Raw genomic sequence first — 20,029 nt, 5'->3', positions numbered from 1 at the left:
AAGCTCCTCCGCCAATGGGGAGCGCGGGGCGGGCCGGTGGGTGGGGCGTGGCGCAGCCATGCTGCTCTGGCTCTGGCTGTGGCTCTGCGTCTGCTGCTGGCCGGCCCGCGGTGAGTGAGGGACGGAGGGAGGCGCGGAGCGGGGACAGCGCCCGGGCCGGGCTGCCACCACCCGGACCCCGTACCCGGACCGCGCACACACCCCGGGCACCTCGGCCCGGCCGCCTCCCCGATCGGCGCACCGCCATCCCGGTGTATTTCCCTTCCCGGCAGCCCGGCCCCGCTGCGGTTCATCTCCCGTGTCTGTATCCCGGTGTATTTCCCCTCCCGTGTCTGTGTCCCGGTGTATTTCCCCTCCTGTGCCTGTATCCCGCTGTATATTCCCCTCCCGTTTCTGTATCCCGGTCTATTTCCCCTCCCGGCAGCTCGGTCCCATTGCGGTTCCTCTGCTGTACCCGTTTCGGAGTACGGGGACATTTCCCCTTGCTATGCCCCCACACCATCGCATTTCTCCTCCCACATCCCAATCTGGGTGCATTTCACCTCCTGCATCCCAATCCAGATGCATTTCACCTCCTGCATCGCAATGTGGGTGCATTTCCCCCCCTGCATCCCCTGCATCCTGCTGCAATTCCCTCGGTGCAGCTCGACCTGGTTGCATTTCCCCTCCTGCACCCCAATCCGGATGCATTTCCCCACCCAGCACCCCAATCCAGCAGCATTTCCTCTTGCTGGGGTCCGAGCCCCTTGCATTTCCCCTCTGATCCAGGTACATTTTCCATCACTGCGCCCCAGCTCCATTGCATTTCCTGCTGCATCCTCATCCAAGTGCATTTTCCCTCCCATTTGTGATCCTGGTGGGTTTCCCCTGTGTCCCCCTCAGTCTGGGTGCCTATCACCCCTCTCCCCTCCATGCTCCAGCTGCATTTCCCCCTTGAGCACCCCAGTCCCTGTGCTTTTCTCACCCCCATCCCCTCTCACCCCCTGGGAACTGCCACATCTGCCCTTGGAACACCCCAAAACCTTTGGGGCATTTTGGGTCCTGAGCCCAGCCAGGATTTGGCATTGCTGGAGGGCCTGTTCTCTCCCCCATGGTTCAGGAGTGACAACTGACAAAAGTCAGAGACTTTTCCCCTTTTTTCAGGGACTTTGCCTTTAGTTTCCCTTGCCTCAGCTCTGTCCTTTCTCCCCCAGGATTACGCATCCATGAGTATTTGTACTTCCAAGTGCTGAGCCCCGGGGACATCCGCTACATCTTCACTGCCACCCCAGCCAAGGATTTCGGTGGCGTGTTTGTAAGTATTAAAAACTGAATTTTCCCCTTTGGCTACCTCCATCCCAATACTGCTCCTGGGTGGGACTCAGTGATTTGGGGTTTTGATTAAAATGGAGCTCATTGCTCTTCTACAAGCATCCCTCAGCAACGTTCCAGAAGCAGGGATTGGCCCCAGGGCTGGCTCTGAGTGTCTCTGAATGTGGGAGCCCAGAATCCCTCCAGAGCAGCCCCCAGAGGGATGAGCAGGGTGTGGGACAGCCCAGGTGGGCAGGGTGGGGAGGGGGAGCAGCTCCATGCCCCGGCTCACCCCTCCTGTCTCCTCGGAGAACACAAGGTACGACCAGATCCACCTGGTGCCTGCGGATCCTCCGGAGGCCTGTGGAGAGCTCAACAATGGCGTCTTCATCCAGGACCAGATCGCCTTGGTGGAGAGGGGGTAGGTCTGGCATCAGGGCACCGGCTGGGGAACCCTGCTGGGCAGGAGGGGAGCCCTGGCCACATCCCCCTGTCACCTCCAAATTCATCCTGTGGCTTCCCCCACTTAGAGAAACCAGGAAAATGCGAGGGTGTTCCTGCCCTGGAGAATTGCATCTTGTGGTTTTTAGCCTGTGACAAGGTAGAAAAAATGCTGTCTGGGTTCAGATTGAAAAAGAGTAGGTTTAGATTAGACAGTGGCAAAGAACTCTTCTCTGTGACAGGTTGCCCAAAAACATTCTGGATGCCTCATATCCCTGGAGGTGTCCAAGGCCAGGTTGGACACTGGGGATTGGAGTAGCCTGGGACAGTGGAAGGTGTCCCTACCATGGCAGGGAGTTGAACTGGATGAGCTTTAAGGTCTCTTCCAACCCAAACCATTCCAAGATTTTATTTCATGGGTTTTTTTTAGGAATGTGGGTGGCTTGTGCTTAAAATACAGACTCAAAGGAGCAGGGTTTTGTCGCAGACATCTTTTTGTGAAAATCCTTTCTTAGGATTTTTCCTGCTGAAGCTGAGAAGAATCAGCAACAAAATGTAAACAATGATTATCTGCTGCTGTGGAATGCAAGAGGTCCATCTGTGATTGGCCCATCTTGGATGTTTATAATTAATGGCCAATCAAGGACCAAGCTATCTCGGACAGAGTCCAAGAGAGCTGCCTTTTGTTATCATTCTTTTCTTTTCTATTCTTAGCTAGCTTCTGAGAGGAAACCTTTCCTTCTATTTCTTTTTAGTATAGTTATAATGTAATATATATCATAAAATAATAAATCAAGCCTTCTGAACATGGAGTCAACATTCTCATCTCTTGCCTCATCCAAGAACCCCTGTGAACACTGTCACGGTTTGGAGGAGGTGTGGAATCAGGGAGACAATCCCTAGTCTGAGTGTCTCCAGGCAGCTCTGGCAGGTGCAGGCTCTGGAGCCACCCGTGGCCACCCCAGGTTGGTGACACCGCGGTCCCTCTGTGCCACAGGGGTTGCTCGTTCCTGTCCAAGACACGAGTGATCCAGGAGCACGGCGGGCGGGCCGTCATCATCGCTGACAACGCCTACGACAATGACAGCTTCTACATCGAGATGATCCAGGACAGCTCCCGGCGCACGGCCGACATCCCCGCGCTCTTCCTGCTGGGCAGGGACGGGTATGTGACAGGGTGGGACAGCTCTCCCTGCTGGGCAAGGATAGGTACACGCTGAGCTGCCTTCCCGGGTGGGACAGCTCACAAACAGCCGAGTGACAGCCTTGCCCCACACAGCAAGGAGCTTCAGTTCTGTTAATTTAGGGTGCTCAAGGGGAAGGGGAAAATAGTGCTGGAGCATGGAGGGGAGAGGGGTGATAGGCATGCAGACCAAGGGGAACACAGGGGAAACCCACCAGGATCACAAATGGGAGGGAAAATGCACTTGGATTAGGATGCAGCAGGAAATGCAATGGAGCTGGGGCGCAGTGATGGGAAATGTACCTGGATCAGAAGGGAAATGCAAGGGGCTTAGACCCCAGCGAGAGGAAATGCTGAAATTTAATGATTGAGTTGGGTTCAGTCCTGGTTCCTGGGCAGGGTTGGAGCTGGGCTGTGGTTTGTGCTGGGGTCTGGCTGCACTCTCCCAGCCCTGGCAGCTTGGGAACAGCTGTCACCCCTCCATCCCCCAGGTACATGATCAGGCGCTCCCTGGAGCAGCACGGGCTCCCCTGGGCCGTCATCTCCATTCCTGTCAACGTCACCAGCATTCCCACCTATGAGATGATGCAGCCCCCCTGGACCTTCTGGTAGCAGCAGAAGGCTGTGATGGATCAAGGACTTCCTGGTGCATCCCAGGGTTTTGCCCTAAGGACCAGGTTTGAGGGAAGGATGCCAACATGCTCCAGAGATCCTGCTGGACTCGGCCACAGGGAGATCTTTCTGCTGGCACCGGTGTGTGGCAAGGGCAAACACCAATGCCAGGGGGAACCTTGAGCCTGGCACTGAGCTGGGACTGTGTGGGAGGGAGGGGAGGGCCCAGAGCACTTCCCTGGAAATATTTGACCTTGTGCTGCTGATCTGGAGGGATGCAGGACTGGCAGGGATGGGGGGAGAGCGATACAGGCTTGGTCTGTACCAGCAGGGCTCACCTGATGTCTGTATATTTTTGTCTGAGCTAATGAAGTCTGAGTAAGTTTTAGAGAAAGGGAAGTTTCTGTTTTATTTCCAGCAGTCAGCAGATAAAGGGATAAATCTCATCCTCAAATTTTTTCCTAGTAAAATTCTCACAAGTACCTCCTGTAGCTGGGGCAGGGCTCAGTCAGAGCCTCATGGGACAGCACAGCTTCCAGCAGGGGTGGGCTGGTCACAAATCCAGAGCCCACACTTGTACAGGTGTCTGTTCCTTCAGCCCCATGTCCCCACAGCACCAGCCCCTGGCTCACAGCCCTCTCTGCACCCAGCAATACAAAGCACAGGTCCCAGCTGTCACCAGTCTCGGTTTATTAGGAACACTGAAGGGGATGTGGCCCAGGACGGATGGGGACAAGCAGCAGGAGGCAGGGCTGGCGGTGATGGCAGTGCCACAGGTGTGCCACCCTCGGTCCCACAGTCCAGCTGCCACGGACATGGCAGCAGGAACACAGCTCCCCAAAATCCATGGAGGGAGGAAAGAACCCCAGGTGCATCCCTGACCTGCTGCCTGTCTGTCACTTGGAGCCACTGTCCCACATGATCTGCACACAGGGACAACACTGTGTGGCCTTGAGGCTGGCACATGGGAGGGATGACAAGGGGACATCCAGGAGGGCCACTCTGCACTGGCACATCTCCATGTGGGAGCATTGGGTGCAGGGAAGCACCCAGCACAAGCTGCATCCCCGGGCACATCCTCATCCCACGGCCAAAATGTCTTCTGGGTTTGGGATGACACCCAGCCCATGTCAGCTCCCGGCCATTCTCCATCCCCACACGCTCCTGCAGTCCCTGCCCGGGGCTCTGTGTCACGGGAAGGATGGGCCGAGCTGGGAAGGAGGTGTCTGCAGGGTCAGCTCTGCTCCCCCTGCTGGACTCGAGCTCCAGGCCACCCTCCGAGGCATCCCCTGTGAGATCCTGCTGCCCCTCACTGCTGGCCAAGGCATGGGATGGAGGATATAGAAGGGCCCCAGCTCCATAGTGTGTAGATAGTGCTAATATAGACATTAAATAGTACCCTCGTGCACAGACACACGGACACACACACACACATTGCCCTCGTCCCTGCAGGGTGGGAAGGACAAGCTCCTCCACATCCACAGCCTGCACAGACACAGCGGAGCCACCTCACAGGTGACCAGCTGGTGTCCCAGGGGCTGGCTGGACCCCACTCTCCTCCAGCCTCCCTTGCAAGCACCAGCCAGCCCCACCGGGCACTGGGATGTGCTGGAGGGCCACTGGCTCACAGCTTGTGCTGGCAGGGAGGACAGGGACAGCCTGACACACACACAGGCACAGGGACAACGCGGACAGGCGGGAGCAGGGCCTGCCTCCGGCTCCCGGCCGCCCCGCTCCAGCACCTGGGCACGCGGCCCTGCCCGACCCCACAACACAACCCTGTTCTAAATTAAAGCTGCTGCCTCCTGAAGGAGCCTCCAGGTCCTTCCCTTCCCTTCCCGTCCCATCCCTTCCCTCTCCTCCGGCCCGGGGCCAGGATCACACATCAGTCATCTCATCCTCCAGCTCGGCATCGTCCGTCTCTCCTTCGCCCTCCTCCTCTTCATCAGACGTCACGTCGGCGTCGTCGGCTTGTGCGAGGCACTTGGGACACGAGCAGGTGAACAGGTAGTTCTCCCTGCAGGGGGCAGGCAGGAGACAGAGGCATGGTGTGCACACAGCCATACTCCCACACTGCTGCTGGCCACGGGTGGGGGACAGAACAGCCAGGGAGGGGCTCAATGTGTCACACCCAGAGCAGTCTGGGGGTCCCATCCTGCTGGCTCGGGCAGGGTAAAGGGACCCCAGGTGGAGAGGGGGATTTCTCAGCCCCACAGGGGTGATGGGACAGGGGGACAGTGACCCCAGCAGGAACCCCTACCCTTGAGGGACAGAGAAGGAAAAGGAAGGGTCTGCAGGTGTAAGCCTGCAGAGAGAGGGGGGAACCCAAATCCTACAACACATTACAAGGAGCTCGAAGCACCAGAAGCACCACGTGCTGCACACACCCCCTGCCATGAGCTCACTGAAGTTCACAGCAGCCCAAGGCACACACAGCCCTGGGGTGGGGATGCTGCCCTGATGGATGTTTGGGGTGTCAAGGGGTGTGAGGTCCCCCAGATAGCCCCAGGCAGCCCCTACCTGAGTATCTTGTTGCGGCTGTGTCTGCTCCGCTCCCTCTGACAGCAGTCTAAGTAACTGATGCAGATTTCCTGGCAGCAAACAGAAATGGGCTGGGCTCAGAATCGCTCCCCATGACCCCAAAGCAGCAGGATTTGCCCCAGTCCCTCTCAGAATCAGGCAGAAACAGGGGGTCTGGCAGCCCCTACACGGGATGGGGATTGAATTCCTCTGCCAAGATGATGCAGGACACAGGAGGTTTCGGGGCTGGGTCCATGGAGGATGTAGGGGACACAGGGATGATGCCAAGGTGTGATGTCACCCCAGGGCCACCCAGGCCCTGCTGTCTCACCTCTCCTGCTTCGATGTCCTCCAGAGCAGTGAGATGCAGGAGGAAGTTGTTTTCTGGGAAGGATGTCTCAGCATTGGGGATGCAGCTGTGGTTACCTACGGGCAATACAACCTCTGCTAAATGCCTCAGTGGCTGCTGGAACCACATCACATCTGAGTGCATCCAAGGCAGGACTGGCCATTCCACAGCTGGGCAAAGTGCCAGGGAACACTGAGAGCAGTACCCATCCCATCCCAAAGATGGCAAGCACAAACCCCTTTCTCCCAGCCTAGCATGGGCCATTTCCCTCGCAGTCCTTGTGTTACTTACAGCAGCTCTGCAGCACGTAGAGCCCTGATCCCTCGCAGTTGAGGAACTCTCCCGACTCTGCAGCACAGAGAGAGGGGTCAGAGCTCTGCATGGGCCCTTCCAGCTCTTCCACACAAAAGCACAAGGAATGTCCATCAACAGGGAACACCCACAGCCAGCAGGGCCTGGGTGCTGCAGGGGGATCTCCCAAGAGCCTTTCCCTCCCCCAGGGAGGGAATGGAGGACAAAGATTCCCATCCTGGTGTTTGCCCTGTCCCTGCCCCCCCAGAGGCTCACCCTTCTCAATGTCCTTGTAGAGCTGGTCGATGAAGGCGTCCAGCTCCTCCCGCTCCAGCATGGGCAGGTCCAGAGCATCACACGCGTGCACCCACTGGCTCAGGGAGCTGGGGGAACAGGGGACATGGCACAGTGCCACAGGGCCTGGGGAACAGGGGACATGGCACAGTGCCACAGGGCCTGGGGAACAGTGGGACATGGCACAGTGCCACAGGGCCTGGGGAACAGGGGACATGGCACAGTGCCACAGGGCCTGGGGAACAGGGAACGTGGCACAGTGCCACAGGGCCTGGGGAACAGTGGGACATGGCACAGTGCCCGGGGAGCAGTGGGACAGTGACACAGTGTCACAGTGCCTGGGGAGCAGTAGGACAGTGACACAGTGCCACAGGGCCTGGGGAGCAGTGGGACAGTGACACAGTGCCTGGGGAGCAGTGGGACACTGACACAGTGCCACAGTGCTTAGCGAGCAATGGGGCAGTGACACAGTGCCTAGGGAGCAGTGGGACACTGTCACAATCCCAGGGGAGCAGTGGGACAGTGCCACAGTGTTTGGGGAGCAGTGGGACACTGTCATAGTGCCACAGTGCTTGGGGGAGCAGTGGGACAGTGACACAGTGCCACAGTGCTGTCAGAAACAGCAGGACATTTCTACAGTCCCACAATGCTCTCAGCACCTGGTGGGACCTCGCAGAGGGGATCCAAGGTGGCCCTGAGCAGCCAAGGTCTGACACAGGGATGTGAAAGGATTTGACACAGCCAAGATGAAGTTTTTTTAAGTCTGCCCCTCTCTCAAACCCAGCCACTGACACTGCACACCTGCACTGCCAGGCAAGGAGCACCCACAAAGCCTCATTACCTGGTTCCTATGCCTTGGCCATTGGTCCCGACGAGGGCAAAGAGGGATCGAAAGCCTTCTGGAGTGAACCACTGAAGGAGGGACAGACAGAGGAACTGAGGAGCCTGCGGGAGCACCTCACTCTGCAATGCTTCAGGGAGCTTTGGGGGAAGCAAGGGAGCAGCAGAGCCCCAGGGAAGCCCTGGCCAACGCTCCTGGGCTGTCTGGGAGGTAGATCCACTCACCCTGCTGAGATATTCATCATAAAGAGCCTCAGTGAAGAGCAGGCGCAGCAGCTCCAGCTGGCCCTGGCAGGACACAGAGCACGGTCAGGGTGGGGGTGCTGTGAGGTTGAGGTTGAGCCCAGCCCAGACCAGAGGCTCTGGAAGGATTCAGGCTCCCCAGCCTGCCCTGCATGGCTGGAGGCTGCTGGACTCACAGCCATGAAATCCACACATCTTAGCAGCAAAAGCCACCCACTCAGCAGCTAAATATCACACTGTCCCAGCCCACAGCAGGAACATCTCCCCCACAGGAAGGAGCAGCATATCCCATGAAAGCATCACAAGGCCAAAACCCTCTAAGCAACCACTTCCTCACTGTCAGGGCCCTCCCTTTTAGCCTGGAGTTCCCAGTGTTTCCTATCCCTGCTCTAATGAGGCTTTTGCATTTTGTCTGTGGGCTCACAGACACAGGCAGGAGAAGGAAGGCTCAAGGATTGAAGAGCTGCTGGGTCTCACCTTAAATTTGTCCCCCAGCAGCTTGTGCACAATCTCCTCTTCTTCATTTGCTGTCTTGTTGCAGAACTGGGAGAAGGTCTTGATCCACCACTCCTTGTCTTTAGCCTGACAAAAGAATCAAGCAGAGGCATTGCACCAACACCACTTTCCTCCCCAGCCCAGAGAGAGGGAGGATTGTCACAATAAATGCTGAGAAAGCCAGGCCAAGGAAACCTTGGGAATAACATCCACAGTGGGATAACAAAACCACCCAGTGTACCTGTTTGATGGTGGCGACCATCCTGGCCATCAGCATGATGCTGGAGGTCTCTGGAGGGTAATGCATGTTTCTGTGGGATTAAAATGGAGAAGAGATGAGCAGATCAGGGCTGGCATGGGAATGAAAAGCTGAGAGAGGCAGAAACAGCTGCCATAGGTGTGGTCAGGCCTGCACTGATCCAGCACACCAAAGTGCCCAGTGCAGCATTGCTGTGTGGGGGTCCAGTGGAGAGAAACCTGCACCCACCTTCCTGCCCCACCCATACAAACAACCCCCCTCCATCCTGCTCCCTCTGCTGGGGCTTGGGACAAGATTTCAGTCAGGGATGTTACTTATCCCCTTGGGAACCATTTCTTTTGAAAGCAGGGACAGAAACGTGCCCATGGGATGCTACGAGGAGGATCTCCCAGAGGTTGGAGATCTGCGGGAGCACCATAAACCTGCAGGAGTGAGGGATGTGCATAGCTCAGTGCTTTGTTGCTCTTTAGTGGGAGAAAGATCAGGAGTGCACAGCTGTGTGTCCAAACCCTTGGGCTGCCAACATCACAACACCCCACCAGGAGAAAGAGCTGGGCAGCGTCCCAGGGCCACCCCCACCCTCCAGCACAGCAAGGAGCCAACCCAGGAGAGCCACCTCCCTTGCCCATGGAGCCACAGGCAGGTCAGACCCTACCTCCATGCCTCCTGCAGCTTGTTGAGGGGGTGTGTGGGGTCGTCCCGGGACGGGCCGAGGCACAGGACCTGGTGGTACTGCTCCAGAGCTGCCTGCCTGCACTCTGCACTGCAGTACGTCACCTAGAGCGAGGGGACAGCGCTGGCATTGTGGCAGCAGGAAAGGGGGCTCCTAGATCTGTGCCCCCTCCCTGACCAGCAGACCCCTGGCTCTGGAAAGGCAGACAACACAAGAGCCCAGCTGGATGGGAAGGAGTCAAGGATCCCAAGGAGAGCACGGTGCCTCCCGGCAGAGCCGTACCTGGCAGCGGGGACACTGCTGGTGCAGGTCCTTCCTGATGCTGCACTGCTCCGGGTGAGGCAGCACCAGGGAGCTCTTCCCCAGCAGGCGCTGGGCGTTCTCCTCCGCCGTCTCCAGAGCCCGCAGGCAGTGATCACAGGCTGTGGGGACAGGAGGGGTGGGTGGAGGGATGGAGGGATGGAGGGATGGAGGGATGGATGGACGGACTGACCCATGGATGGAGGGATGGATGCCACAGGAAAGCCTTTGGAAAGCAAAGGGATCAGAACCCAGGGCAAGGCAACACAACTGGTACCAACACCAGAGAGGAACAACAGGATGGGGCTTGGAGCAACCTGGGTTAGGGCAAGATGTCCCTGCCCATGCTAGTAGTGGAATATGATCTTTAAGGTCCTTTCCAACCCAACCCATTCCAAGATTCTATGGGGGCACCTAGCACATTCCTCCAGAGTGATGGAAGTCACCATCCCTCAGACAACACCCGAACTTGTCAACAGCTTAGTGCAAAGGCATAAAAGGCAGCAGGACCACCTTTACAGAGGCACTACGACAAACCCAAACCCTTCCCTTGGTACCCCTGCGGTCCCGCGGTCACCCCACCGGACAGGTGCTAGGGATGGGGACACGCCACCAGCGCCGGCCGCTCACCTCTGTAGTTGTACAGGGCATTCCAGAGGAACTGCGATGACACCACCGGCCTCTCCACGAACACTGTTTCCCCTTTGCGGATGTTTCTGGTGGCGAACAAGCCCTTTCCCTGGCGAGGGACAACCGCGGGTCAGGGACGCGCCCGGAGCCGAGTCATACCCGGGAGCTGAGCTGAGGGAATCCCTCCATTCCCTCCATCCCCGCGGGATTTTACTCGCTGTGCCCCCAGGCTGGGCGGGAAGGGAAGGGAGGGACCCTCACGGAGGGCACACCGCGGGCTGCTCACCTTGGCGCTGCTGATGAACCGCGCCTCCGCCGCAGCCCCGGCGTGTGGCCCCGCCGCGGCCGCCATCTTCGGGCGGCGACTTCCCCGCCCTGACCCGCCGGGCAGCGCCTCTTCCTCTTCCTCCTCCTCCTCCTCCTCTTCCTCCTCCTCCTCCTCCGCCCCCTGCGCCCCTCAGGGGTCCGCGCTCGCCATCGCCCCCCTCAGCCGCGGGGCGCGGGGCAGGCGGCCATCTTGGACCCCCCTCCACAGCCCCCGGCCAGCGTCTGAAAACAGCGCCAAAACACCCCAAAACAGCGTCAAAACACCCCAAAACAGCGCCAAATCACCCCAAAACGGGGCCGGGGCGCTGCCGCTGCCACCCCAAATCGTGCAGGAGTTTGCTGTCTCTCCCCAGTCGGTTATTATTATTTAATGGTAGAGGAATAGCTGTCACAGCCCTGTCAGGCACAAGTTCCCCCCTCACCTTGAGGTCTCCCCTGGGGGAGTGAGGAGGCATCGCCCACTGTCCTGCGCACCCAAAACTGGCCCGACTTTTCCCAAAAAAGCCTTCAAAATACACTACTGTGGCCATTCTGCCCTCGCTACCTCCTGCTTGGGGGTCTGCAAAGCCTTAAAGTCCACGGAAACGCGTGTTTGGTTGTATTTACTAATTCACAGCGCCGCGGCTCAGCCCCGCTCGTCGCTGGCCAGGCGGCGGGAGCAGGGCTGGGAATTCGGGACGATTCCGTGTGCGGGGCTTTGGGCAGTGATTTGGTGTCACTAGATGTCACTGTCGGCTCGTGCCGGGGACACGACACCGGGTGACAAGGCGGGAGCTGCCACCTCCATCCCCGGCCAGCAGCTGTAGCATGGCCTCAGGACTGCCCACTGACCCACGGCATGGCCGCAGGGCTGGCTACTGCTCTGGCCACCCGGCCGGGGGACAAGGGACAAACAGGCTGCCAGGGCCACATCCCCTGGCCGTGCTGTGGGATGCCGAGCCCGTGGAGCCAGCACAGGCTGTGCTGCATCACACTGTGCCCATGGCAGGGACCATGAGGACAAGGCACAGTGTGGGAATGCTGCTGTCACTCACAATTACATCCTCAGCGGTTCATGGAATATTTATGTGGGAAAAGTCCTCTAAGACAAACGAGTCCAATGTTCCCTGGCACTGCCAAGGCCACAACTGAGCCATGGCCCCAAGTGCCACATCCACACGGCTTTTAAATCCGTGGGATTTAAAACTCCAGGGATGGGGTTTCCACCACTGCAGCTGTGCCAGGGCTGGACATCCCTTCCTGTGAATGAATTTTCCCCAACATCCAATACAAACCTCCTCTGTCACAACCTGAGGCCATTTCCTCAGAGATTTCTTCATGGAAAGAGGCAGAATGGGCATTGGCAGGGGCTGCCCAGGGAGGTTTGGAGACCCCATCCCCTCAGATGTCCAAGGAAGGTGGCACAGAGCTCTGGGCTGGGGACAAGGTGGGGATCAAGCACAGCTTGGACTCAGTGACCTTGGAGGGATTTTCCAGCCTCAGTGATCCTGGGATTCCTCTGCTCCTGTCCCTGTTCCCTGGAGCAGAGCCCGACCCCCCCGGCTGTGCCCCCCTGGCAGGAGCTGTGCAGAGCCACAAGGGCCCCCTGAGCCTCCTTTGCTCCAGGCTGAGCCCCTGCCCAGCTCCCTCAGGGATTGTGCAGCCCCTTCCCAGCTCCCTCAGGGATTCTCCAGCCCCTTCCCAGCTCCCTCAGGGATTGTGCAGCCCCTTCCCAGCTCTGTTTCCTTCCCTGGCCATGCTGCTCAGACTGGCAGAGCAGGAGCTGCAGAAAAGGCTTGGTCGCATCCACCTGCAGACACAAATTCTTGTTCTCCAGGAGCCTGAGCACCCCATAGTCACCAGACATGACTGCTCTTCCTGAAAATGTAGTTTCCAGTCCAGAGAGAGTAACTCCCTTCATCTGCTTTGATATGGGGTCATCAATCAATTGAAAAAAAGATCTTTCATAGATATTTTGTCCAAAATAGTTTATTAAGGATAAAAACCTCAAACTCTTTTGAGAAAGATGAAAATATATTTGGTTTGATTTTTTGGTGTGGGTTTTTTTTGGTTGTTTTTTTTTTTGTTTTTTTTTTTCTTTTTGTGTGTGTGTTTTAATTTTTTTTGGTACTAATTTCAATTGAAAATTAAAGTGAGTACTTGGAAATTTTTCCATCTGGTTTTTGTTTTTACACTCATTCCATCTCTTTTTAAAATTAACTCGATTTTTATCAAGAGACAAAGCAAATAAATAAGTGACACATATTAAGGCAAAAAAAAAGGTATTTCTATAAATAACAATGTAAGAGTAAAGTGATATACAGTGTTCTAAGTCAGAAAGAGACAGAATAAATTATCCTGAGCTGATGGGCCGTGGTCACTGCCATAGGAAGGCAAGGTGACAGCCTGAGTCCTTAGTCCCGGCCCCCCAAAGCCCTCCCTACCCCCAAAAATCCAGCTGTTAACCACATCAGGCTGCTCCAGATGTGCTTGGAGCGCTCCAGGTGCTGTGTCCCAGGGCACCTGCAGGGATAATGAGGAGAGAACAGAGCAGCTGCCTGTGTCTGGGCCACAGTGGCACATCTGGTTGCAGGGCAGGGGGTGTCTGCTGCAGCTGCTGAGTGTTGGGGCTGGGTTTTACTGCAGCCTCCAGCCCTGCACCTCAGCCAGCCCTGGGGCCAGCTCCCTACAACAGCAGCACACACACACACACACACACACACCCCCTGGGTAAGGACAGCAGGGTCAGGGGACACACACAGCTGGGGCTGGATCCATGGAAAAGGCACAGGTACACAAGGCACTGACAGAGGAGGCACTTCTGCTCCAGGGCAGGGGCAGACCCTGCTCCTCGCATCCAGGAGTCTGAGCAAGGCAGCAAAGGGCGTCCCTGTTTGGGGTATTGTGGTTTGAGTGATCTGAACATCAAACATGGGAGTCAAGCTGAGAGAAGGAAGTGATCAGGGAGATTCTCCTCCTTCCTCCTTGGAGCACACAGCCACACAGAACATGAGTGTCCCTGGTTTGAAATGTCCTTGTGCTCAGGGGCATCAGAGACAGCATCCCATTGCCTGCCCAGCATCACAGACTTTGATTGTCACCCCAACATCAAAGTCACCCTCTGATTGTCACCCCAGAGACACCCAGAGATTGTCAACCAGAGACATCCTCTGATTGTCACTCCAGTACCAGAGACACTCTGATTGTCACCCCCACATCAGAGAAACCAGCAGATTGTCACCCCAACATCAGAATCACCCTCTGATTCTCACCCCAGCACCAGAGACACCCTGATTGTCACCCCAGTATCAGTCACTCTGATTCTCACCCCAGCACCAGAGACATCCTGATTGTCACCCCAGGCTCTATGCTGGAAACTGTTTGTGTGTCCTGGTGCTCCATGAGCTAACAGGAGGTCACGTGCCATCGAGTGATGATGAAGCCCCAGGAATTACAGCACCTGGCTACTGAACAGCAGCCAAAGAAATTCGGGGGGTTCCTTCCAGCCAGCTGCAGTTTAGTCCTGTGGCTCCAGCTCTCAGATCAGTCTCACTTGGACCAAAGCAGCCCAGACACATCCCCAGGCACCAAAAAGCAGCCCAGTCTCATGAGCTGTTCAGAGCTCCACGTCCACGGGGTCCTCCTCGTGCTCCTTGCTGTCGGTGGAGTCGGCACTCGCAGGCTGGATCACCCCGAACTGAGACAGCTTTGCTGCCTTCTGCTCCATGCTCTGCTTCCTCCACTTGATCCTCCGGTTCTGGAACCACACTTTGACCTGGATGGGAATGGCACAGCAGCTTAACCCAAGGGCTCCAGGAGCCCTTTTCAATCCATGTGCTTCTGAGGTGGGTATCCCCAAAAAGTGGAGTTCCTTAAATGGGGACGTGCATCATTCTCTCAGGAAATAGTGAGTGAGAACAGGAGGAGGTGAAACTACAGAGGGCAGAGCAGTGATGGGAAAGGATCAGGGGACTGCAGCTGCACTGAGAAGGCTCTGGCCAGGGAAGTGAAGGAGGCAGCTCCCTAAGGAGCCCCTGAACTCATGCCCAGGACTGCAGCTGCCATGATGAGACCCCCAATAATTATCCATTGTCCCCCCCAGAACTGGCGTTGTTTTGCTCTCCCTTCTCCCCAGCTGAATTTAGAGCCCACTGTGGAAGATCACCTGGCTCCTTCTTTCCACACTAAACAAACAGCTTACTGTGGGAGGAGCAGGAACTCACAGGGCAGAGCAGGGAAATAATTACATATATCCAGTGTCATACAAGGACACTTGAAACAGTCTCCAGAGGATCATGACTATGCAGACGCAGCAACCAACCCAGCTTAAACTCAAAAGCACAGCAAAGTTGAGCTCCTGAATGCTTTTTGTTCTACTTCATGGATTCAGAAATCTTATCCAGGAACCATCCAAACTCCAGGCACATCTCTCCAATGTCACCTGGCAGCAGGGTGTCCCATGGATCACTTTGTACCATGCCCTCCTCCCACACTTCCCAGTGGGAAGATCAGCACAGAGCAGCAGGACCATCAGCACAGAGCACCCCAGGATCAGTCCCAGAGCTCAGCTCCCCCATCCTTTACCTGGGTCTCTGTGAGATGCAGAGTTGCAGCCAGGTCCACCCTCTCCGTGCCCACCATGTACTGCTGCTTGAGGAACTCCTGCTCCAGCCGCTCCAGCTGCTCTGGTTTGAACACCGTGCGCACTCTCTTCATCTTGCAGGGCCCCCCTGACCTCCAAGGCCCAGCAGGACCCAGTGGGGTGGTCCCCACACAGTGAGACAATTCTAGACCTGTGAGAAAACAGCAAAAATTGAAGGGGTCTGCACTAAAGGAGCCGGAGAAAGTGGCACCAACCAAGCAGAGATGTCCCCGCCCTGTCCCTACCCAGATAATCTCATCCAGGCTCCTTTTCCCATGAAAAGCTGGAGTAGAAGAGCTTTTGAGAGCCTGTTCTGTGGTTTTACCCTCAGGATACACCAAGGACAGTCCTGGACATGCAGCCAGGCCCGAAGAAATCAGCACTCAGTGAGGTGGGCAGGACTTGACGTTTGCCTGCACAGCGCCTTTGTAACAGGACAATAAATTGCATACAGAGCTGCAGAACACAAAAATCCCACCTCTGTCTCAAAAGCCCCCAAAACACAAATGTTTAAAGTCTGGGGGAGTTGACCCCAGACTGGCCCCTGGTTTTCCCCTTCCCGTGGCACACGGGCTCAGTGTCCAGGATCCAGCTTTCATGCAGGACCTCTGTTCCCCACAAAGTTCCCAGGGGTGCTGATGATTCAGCAGGACTTGCAAGTGTATCTGACCTGTCTGGTCTCCAGCTGTGGCCTGAGGACAGCCGTAATTAGCATAAATTAACATACAATCCAACACCAGCACTGGCACCTGACTGAGAGCAGGTCTCGCCTTCCCCAGCCCCTCATTCTCCCTGCTCCAGCTGATGTCTCTGCTCACTGCAGGGCAGGTCCTTGAAAATCCCTTCCCAGCCCAGCCACCGTGACTCCAGGCCCAGGTGATTGCGCTGCAGAGCTCCTCCAGGGCTCCCTGCACAGCCTGGAGGGTTTAGGAGCCATAGGAGCCACGGAAAGCCATCACTGATGGCACCACGGCTTCTCCAGCACCAGATTCACTTTAACATACCCCACTGATTACAGCCAGTGGGATTTTCCCCGTGGAAAGCACCGAACAGCACTGGCAGGATCAGACCAATAATGGTCCCCATCTCTGCTGTTCCTAAATATTGTGGCAAGCCAGGTTTCTCTAGGTTTTATGGAAATACTGCATATAATGATCCCCATTCACACCTGCTACTTATCTCTCCTTTAATGACTGATCTTGTCACGTTCTCCAGGCACAAACCTGCACCTTGACCTACTTATTTTCATTAATTGGGTGCAAGTTCTGCGTGTGTTTAAGGATTTGTGGGATGGAGACCTGACAGCTTAACAGCCGTAATTGCACTTTAAACTATTTTCATCATTAAAATCTTTTCACCCATCACTTTTTGTTTCTATTTTAACACTGGAATAATAGCACGTGTAATTTCCAACATGAAACGCTGAGTGGAAATCTCTCTGCAAATTGTTTAACTGTGTTTTCATACCTGGAAATTTGATATAATACAAAGATTAACACAATTCTGCAGATGCTGTCTCGTGAAAGAAATAATATATTAAATAGTTGTGCTAAGTGCTTAATAAAAGATCAGCAAATGCTTTTAGTGCCTGAATATTGTAGCATCAGGATCAAATCTGGAGTTCTTTATATACAGGGAAACCTGGCTGCAGGTTTTGCCTGAACAACAGCAAGATCACTCTCTCACTGCTAAAAAGAAATACTTCAAGAAAAATACTCTGAATAGAGATACTTTATTAAAAACACTTGGTCGTTGTCCTTATAAAGTTCCAATGAAAATGGATCCTGACAGATCAGGCAATATTGTCCATCACCACGGTGCAAATTTTACCCACAAATCAACAAAAAACATTTTCCTTAGATACTTCTGCACTAAAAACATGCAGTTTTGAGGGCCAAGTGCTGCAAAACACTTGGCAGTTTCACTTCTGTGAGTGAAAAATTGCAGGGAAAGCAAAATTAGAGAGAGATGATGGCAAATTTGGGAGAAGAGGGACCCACATAGTAGCAGAGGTGAAGAAATTAATTTTGGGAGCGAGGCTTTGGGAAATTACAGCAGGTTTTTGATTAAAACTCTGGCAGTGAAGTGCCTTCCTGCTATGTGAAAGGAGAAATAAATGCCAGCGTGTGTAAAGTCACCCGTAAAATCTCATGGAATCACAGACTGCTTTGGGTTGGAAAGCTCCTTAAAGATCATCCAGTTCCCCCTCCAACACCTTCCACTAGCCCAAGCACTGCAATCCTGGTTTTAGCTCTGCCCTTTACTATTAGACCTATTCCAAGTTTCTGGCTCCATCTCAAATGCAAACAGTGGGTTTGGATATTCTGCACCCGGTTCTGGACTGGGGACTGAATCAGGGATCAGTAAAATCCTGCAGCATCTTCAGGAATCAACCACAGGCTCTTTCTTTGCCAAACTGTTCAGAGACATCAGGTGTGTTAGAAACTGCCCGGCAAAATAAATAAACAAAAACCCCTACATAAACCGGTAATTTTTGCTCTCGCTATATCGATCACCTACAGAGGGAAAAAAACTCCAAGGAAAGTTTTCCCTCTGCCTCGTCCCTGTCCCCCCAGCTCGGGGCCGCTCCAGAGGCTGCAGGATGAAACCACAGCGGCAGCGAGGATCCAAGTGCTTTGGGGTGACTCCGACCCCGTTATTTCCCCGCTCGGGTGCCGGCCCAGCGCCCGGCATTTCTATCCCTCATCCCGTCCCTGTGAACGGCATCCCCGCCGGGCATTCCTACCCCTCATCCCGTCCCTGTGAACGGCATCCTCGCTCCGCACCCCGGCCCCGCATCCCGTCCCTGTGCGCGGCATCCCCGCTCCGCATTCCTGTCCCGCATCCCGTCCCTGTGCGCTCCATCCCCGCTCCGCGTCCCGGCCCCGCTCCCGCCCACAGACCCCTCTCACCTGCACCGGGCCAGGGCCAGGGCCAGCCCCACGCTGCGGGCAGCGGTCCCAGCCCCGCTGCCGCCACCGGGCCCGGTCCGGCTGCGGGTCCCGCCGGGGGCCAGCGCGGGGCGGGCGGCGCGGGGCTCACGGGGGCGGCGGGGCCGCGGCGCGGCGGCTCCCGGGCCAACAGCGCTTCGATGTGGAACGGGGTCTTGGAGGGCGGCGGCCCGGGCCGGGGGCACGCCGGGCTCTGCAGCATGGCCGGGATGGTGCGGCCGCCGCAGCCCCGGCCGCTTATATGGAGGGCGGGGGCCGGGGACAGCCGTGCTCCTATGCAAAGCGGCGGCGGGGGGGCGGCGGGGGCTGCACACACCCCGTTGGCCGCCAGCGACACCACTACCGACACCCTTGCTTCCCTACCAATATCCCACCGACACCCTTGCTTCCCTACCAACATCCCACCGACACCCCTGCTTCCCCACCGACACCCCACAGACACCCCTGCTTCCCCACAGACACCCCTACCGACACCCCTGCTTCCCTCCCAATACCCCACTGATACCCCAATACCCACACAGACACCTCTTCCTCCCCACCGATGCTCCCATGGAAACCCTCCTTGCACTCAAGCTCCTTCATGGACACCCCTCCTTCCGCACCAGCACCTCCATGGAGAACCCTGCTTCCACAGTGACAGCCCCACGGATCATCTGTTCCCACGGACAGCCCCAGTCACCCCACATTCCATGGCAGCACTCCCACAGACACTGCTCCTTTCGCCCTGGCACCCCATGGACACCCCTCTTTTCCTGCTGTCACCTGCCCTGCATTTTCCCCTACAGTGACCTGTGCTCTTTGCCCATGGATCACCACACTGGCAGTCCCTCCTTCCCCAAGGATGCCCTATGGATAATGGTTCCTTCCTCAGGGATCCCAAACCAACACCTGTTCCTTCCTCAGGCATCCAGAACAGCGCCTAAACCCCTTCCTGATGGACACCTCACACCAGCACCAATCCCTTCCCCACGGACACCCACAGGGACACAAACAATCCTTCAGTCCTATTCCCAAGCAATCCCTCAGTCCCATTCCCAAACTCCCCCTGAGATCCCCAGGCCTCACAGGAGCCTTCTCAGGGCTCAGCCTATGGACCCCAGGCTGTGCCAGCACATCACATTGTGCCCCTGTGCCAAGGGAATGTGTCTGTACCTGCCCAGGTGTGCCACAGTGAGTGGGAATATCTGGGATACAGGACAAGCGCCTCAGGAGCTCATACAGGATCCGAGGTGACCGTGCCCTGGGAATGGAACTGGTGCCATCCCTGTGTGACACCCTTGGAGCTGGGCACAGCCACATGGCTGATAGGGAGCTGTGGATGGCACAGACATCGCTCCCAGGTGGGGTTCCTGCTCAAATCCCACCAAATTCTCACTGGAAATTCACTCTGATGTGTACAAACACAGAGGAGCCCCGGAGTCTCCAGGTTAATAAACACAGAGCAAAAATCCCCTGTGGTTTAATAACCTGGCATTAGCCATCCCTGCATGCACAAGCTCACGGGCCATATCCAGTAAATCCTGCCTTAAACAGGCATTCATGCCATTTAAAGTTTCTTTTCCCTGCACAATGCATAGAAATAATTACAAACATCTCTGTATTTTTGAGCATTTCAAAGCAGATGGGAATACACAGGCAGGATTATCCTGCTCATGAGGAAGCACCCTGGTGATGGCTACAAGATCCTCAGGGAGGAGGATGCCCACAGGA

General features: G+C 56.1%; 3 protein-coding genes across 3 annotated transcripts; 1 reads left to right on the top strand and 2 right to left on the bottom strand.

The window, feature by feature from the left end:
* The first annotated feature begins 28 nt into the window (after positions 1-28).
* PRADC1 (protease associated domain containing 1) lies at positions 29-4,119 on the top strand. The gene is made up of 5 exons (XM_054290824.1): positions 29-110; positions 1,194-1,294; positions 1,602-1,711; positions 2,729-2,896; positions 3,406-4,119. The coding sequence occupies exons 1-5, from the start codon at positions 59-61 to the stop codon at positions 3,524-3,526; spliced, it is 552 nt and encodes a 183-aa protein (XP_054146799.1). The 5' UTR covers positions 29-58; the 3' UTR covers positions 3,527-4,119.
* An 80-nt stretch (positions 4,120-4,199) lies between these two features.
* SMYD5 (SMYD family member 5) lies at positions 4,200-10,787 on the bottom strand. Its single transcript, XM_054290769.1, has 13 exons — positions 10,707-10,787; positions 10,421-10,529; positions 9,773-9,912; positions 9,473-9,594; positions 8,800-8,869; positions 8,541-8,645; positions 8,046-8,108; positions 7,822-7,892; positions 6,963-7,069; positions 6,687-6,743; positions 6,378-6,472; positions 6,047-6,117; positions 4,200-5,543 (listed from the first exon to the last, which is right to left on the bottom strand). Exons 1-13 carry the CDS (start codon positions 10,770-10,772, stop codon positions 5,405-5,407), a joined length of 1,215 nt encoding a protein of 404 aa, XP_054146744.1. The 5' UTR covers positions 10,773-10,787; the 3' UTR covers positions 4,200-5,404.
* A 3,555-nt stretch (positions 10,788-14,342) lies between these two features.
* Positions 14,343-18,719, bottom strand: LOC128946658 (homeobox protein not2-like). Its single transcript, XM_054290607.1, has 4 exons — positions 18,411-18,719; positions 16,039-16,060; positions 15,311-15,519; positions 14,343-14,501 (listed from the first exon to the last, which is right to left on the bottom strand). The coding sequence occupies exons 1-4, from the start codon at positions 18,717-18,719 to the stop codon at positions 14,343-14,345; spliced, it is 699 nt and encodes a 232-aa protein (XP_054146582.1).
* Between the last annotated feature and the right edge of the window lie 1,310 nt (positions 18,720-20,029).

The sequence above is a fragment of the Melozone crissalis genome, unplaced genomic scaffold (assembly GCF_028551555.1).
Source record: "Melozone crissalis strain CALT ecotype California unplaced genomic scaffold, PUWL_Pcris_2 ptg000006l_1, whole genome shotgun sequence".
Lineage (NCBI taxonomy): Eukaryota > Metazoa > Chordata > Aves > Passeriformes > Passerellidae > Melozone > Melozone crissalis.
This window is presented reverse-complemented; position numbering and strand designations above follow the sequence as displayed.

Bases quoted from the DNA above. Each gene is read 5' to 3' on its own strand.
- PRADC1 (XM_054290824.1), top strand. From the start codon at position 59: ATGCTGCTCTGGCTCTGGCTGTGGCTCTGCGTCTGCTGCTGGCCGGCC. The intron at 111-1,193 runs GTGAGTGAGGGA...TTTCTCCCCCAG, and splicing joins CTGCTGCTGGCCGGCCCGCG to GATTACGCATCCATGAGTAT. The intron at 2,897-3,405 runs GTATGTGACAGG...TCCATCCCCCAG, and splicing joins TTCCTGCTGGGCAGGGACGG to GTACATGATCAGGCGCTCCC.
- SMYD5 (XM_054290769.1), bottom strand. From the start codon at position 10,772: ATGGCGGCCGCGGCGGGGCCACACGCCGGGGCTGCGGCGGAGGCGCGG. The intron at 9,913-10,420 runs GTGAGCGGCCGG...CTGTCCCCACAG, and splicing joins TGCCCTGTACAACTACAGAG to CCTGTGATCACTGCCTGCGG. The intron at 8,870-9,472 runs GTAGGGTCTGAC...TTAATCCCACAG, and splicing joins AAGCTGCAGGAGGCATGGAG to AAACATGCATTACCCTCCAG.
- LOC128946658 (XM_054290607.1), bottom strand. From the start codon at position 18,719: ATGTTGGTAGGGAAGCAAGGGTGTCGGTGGGATATTGGTAGGGAAGCA. The intron at 16,061-18,410 runs GTGAGCCCCGCG...GGCTGTCCTCAG, and splicing joins GCCGCGGCCCCGCCGCCCCC to GCCACAGCTGGAGACCAGAC. The intron at 14,502-15,310 runs GTAAAGGATGGG...ATTCCCATCCAG, and splicing joins TGCATCTCACAGAGACCCAG to GTCAAAGTGTGGTTCCAGAA.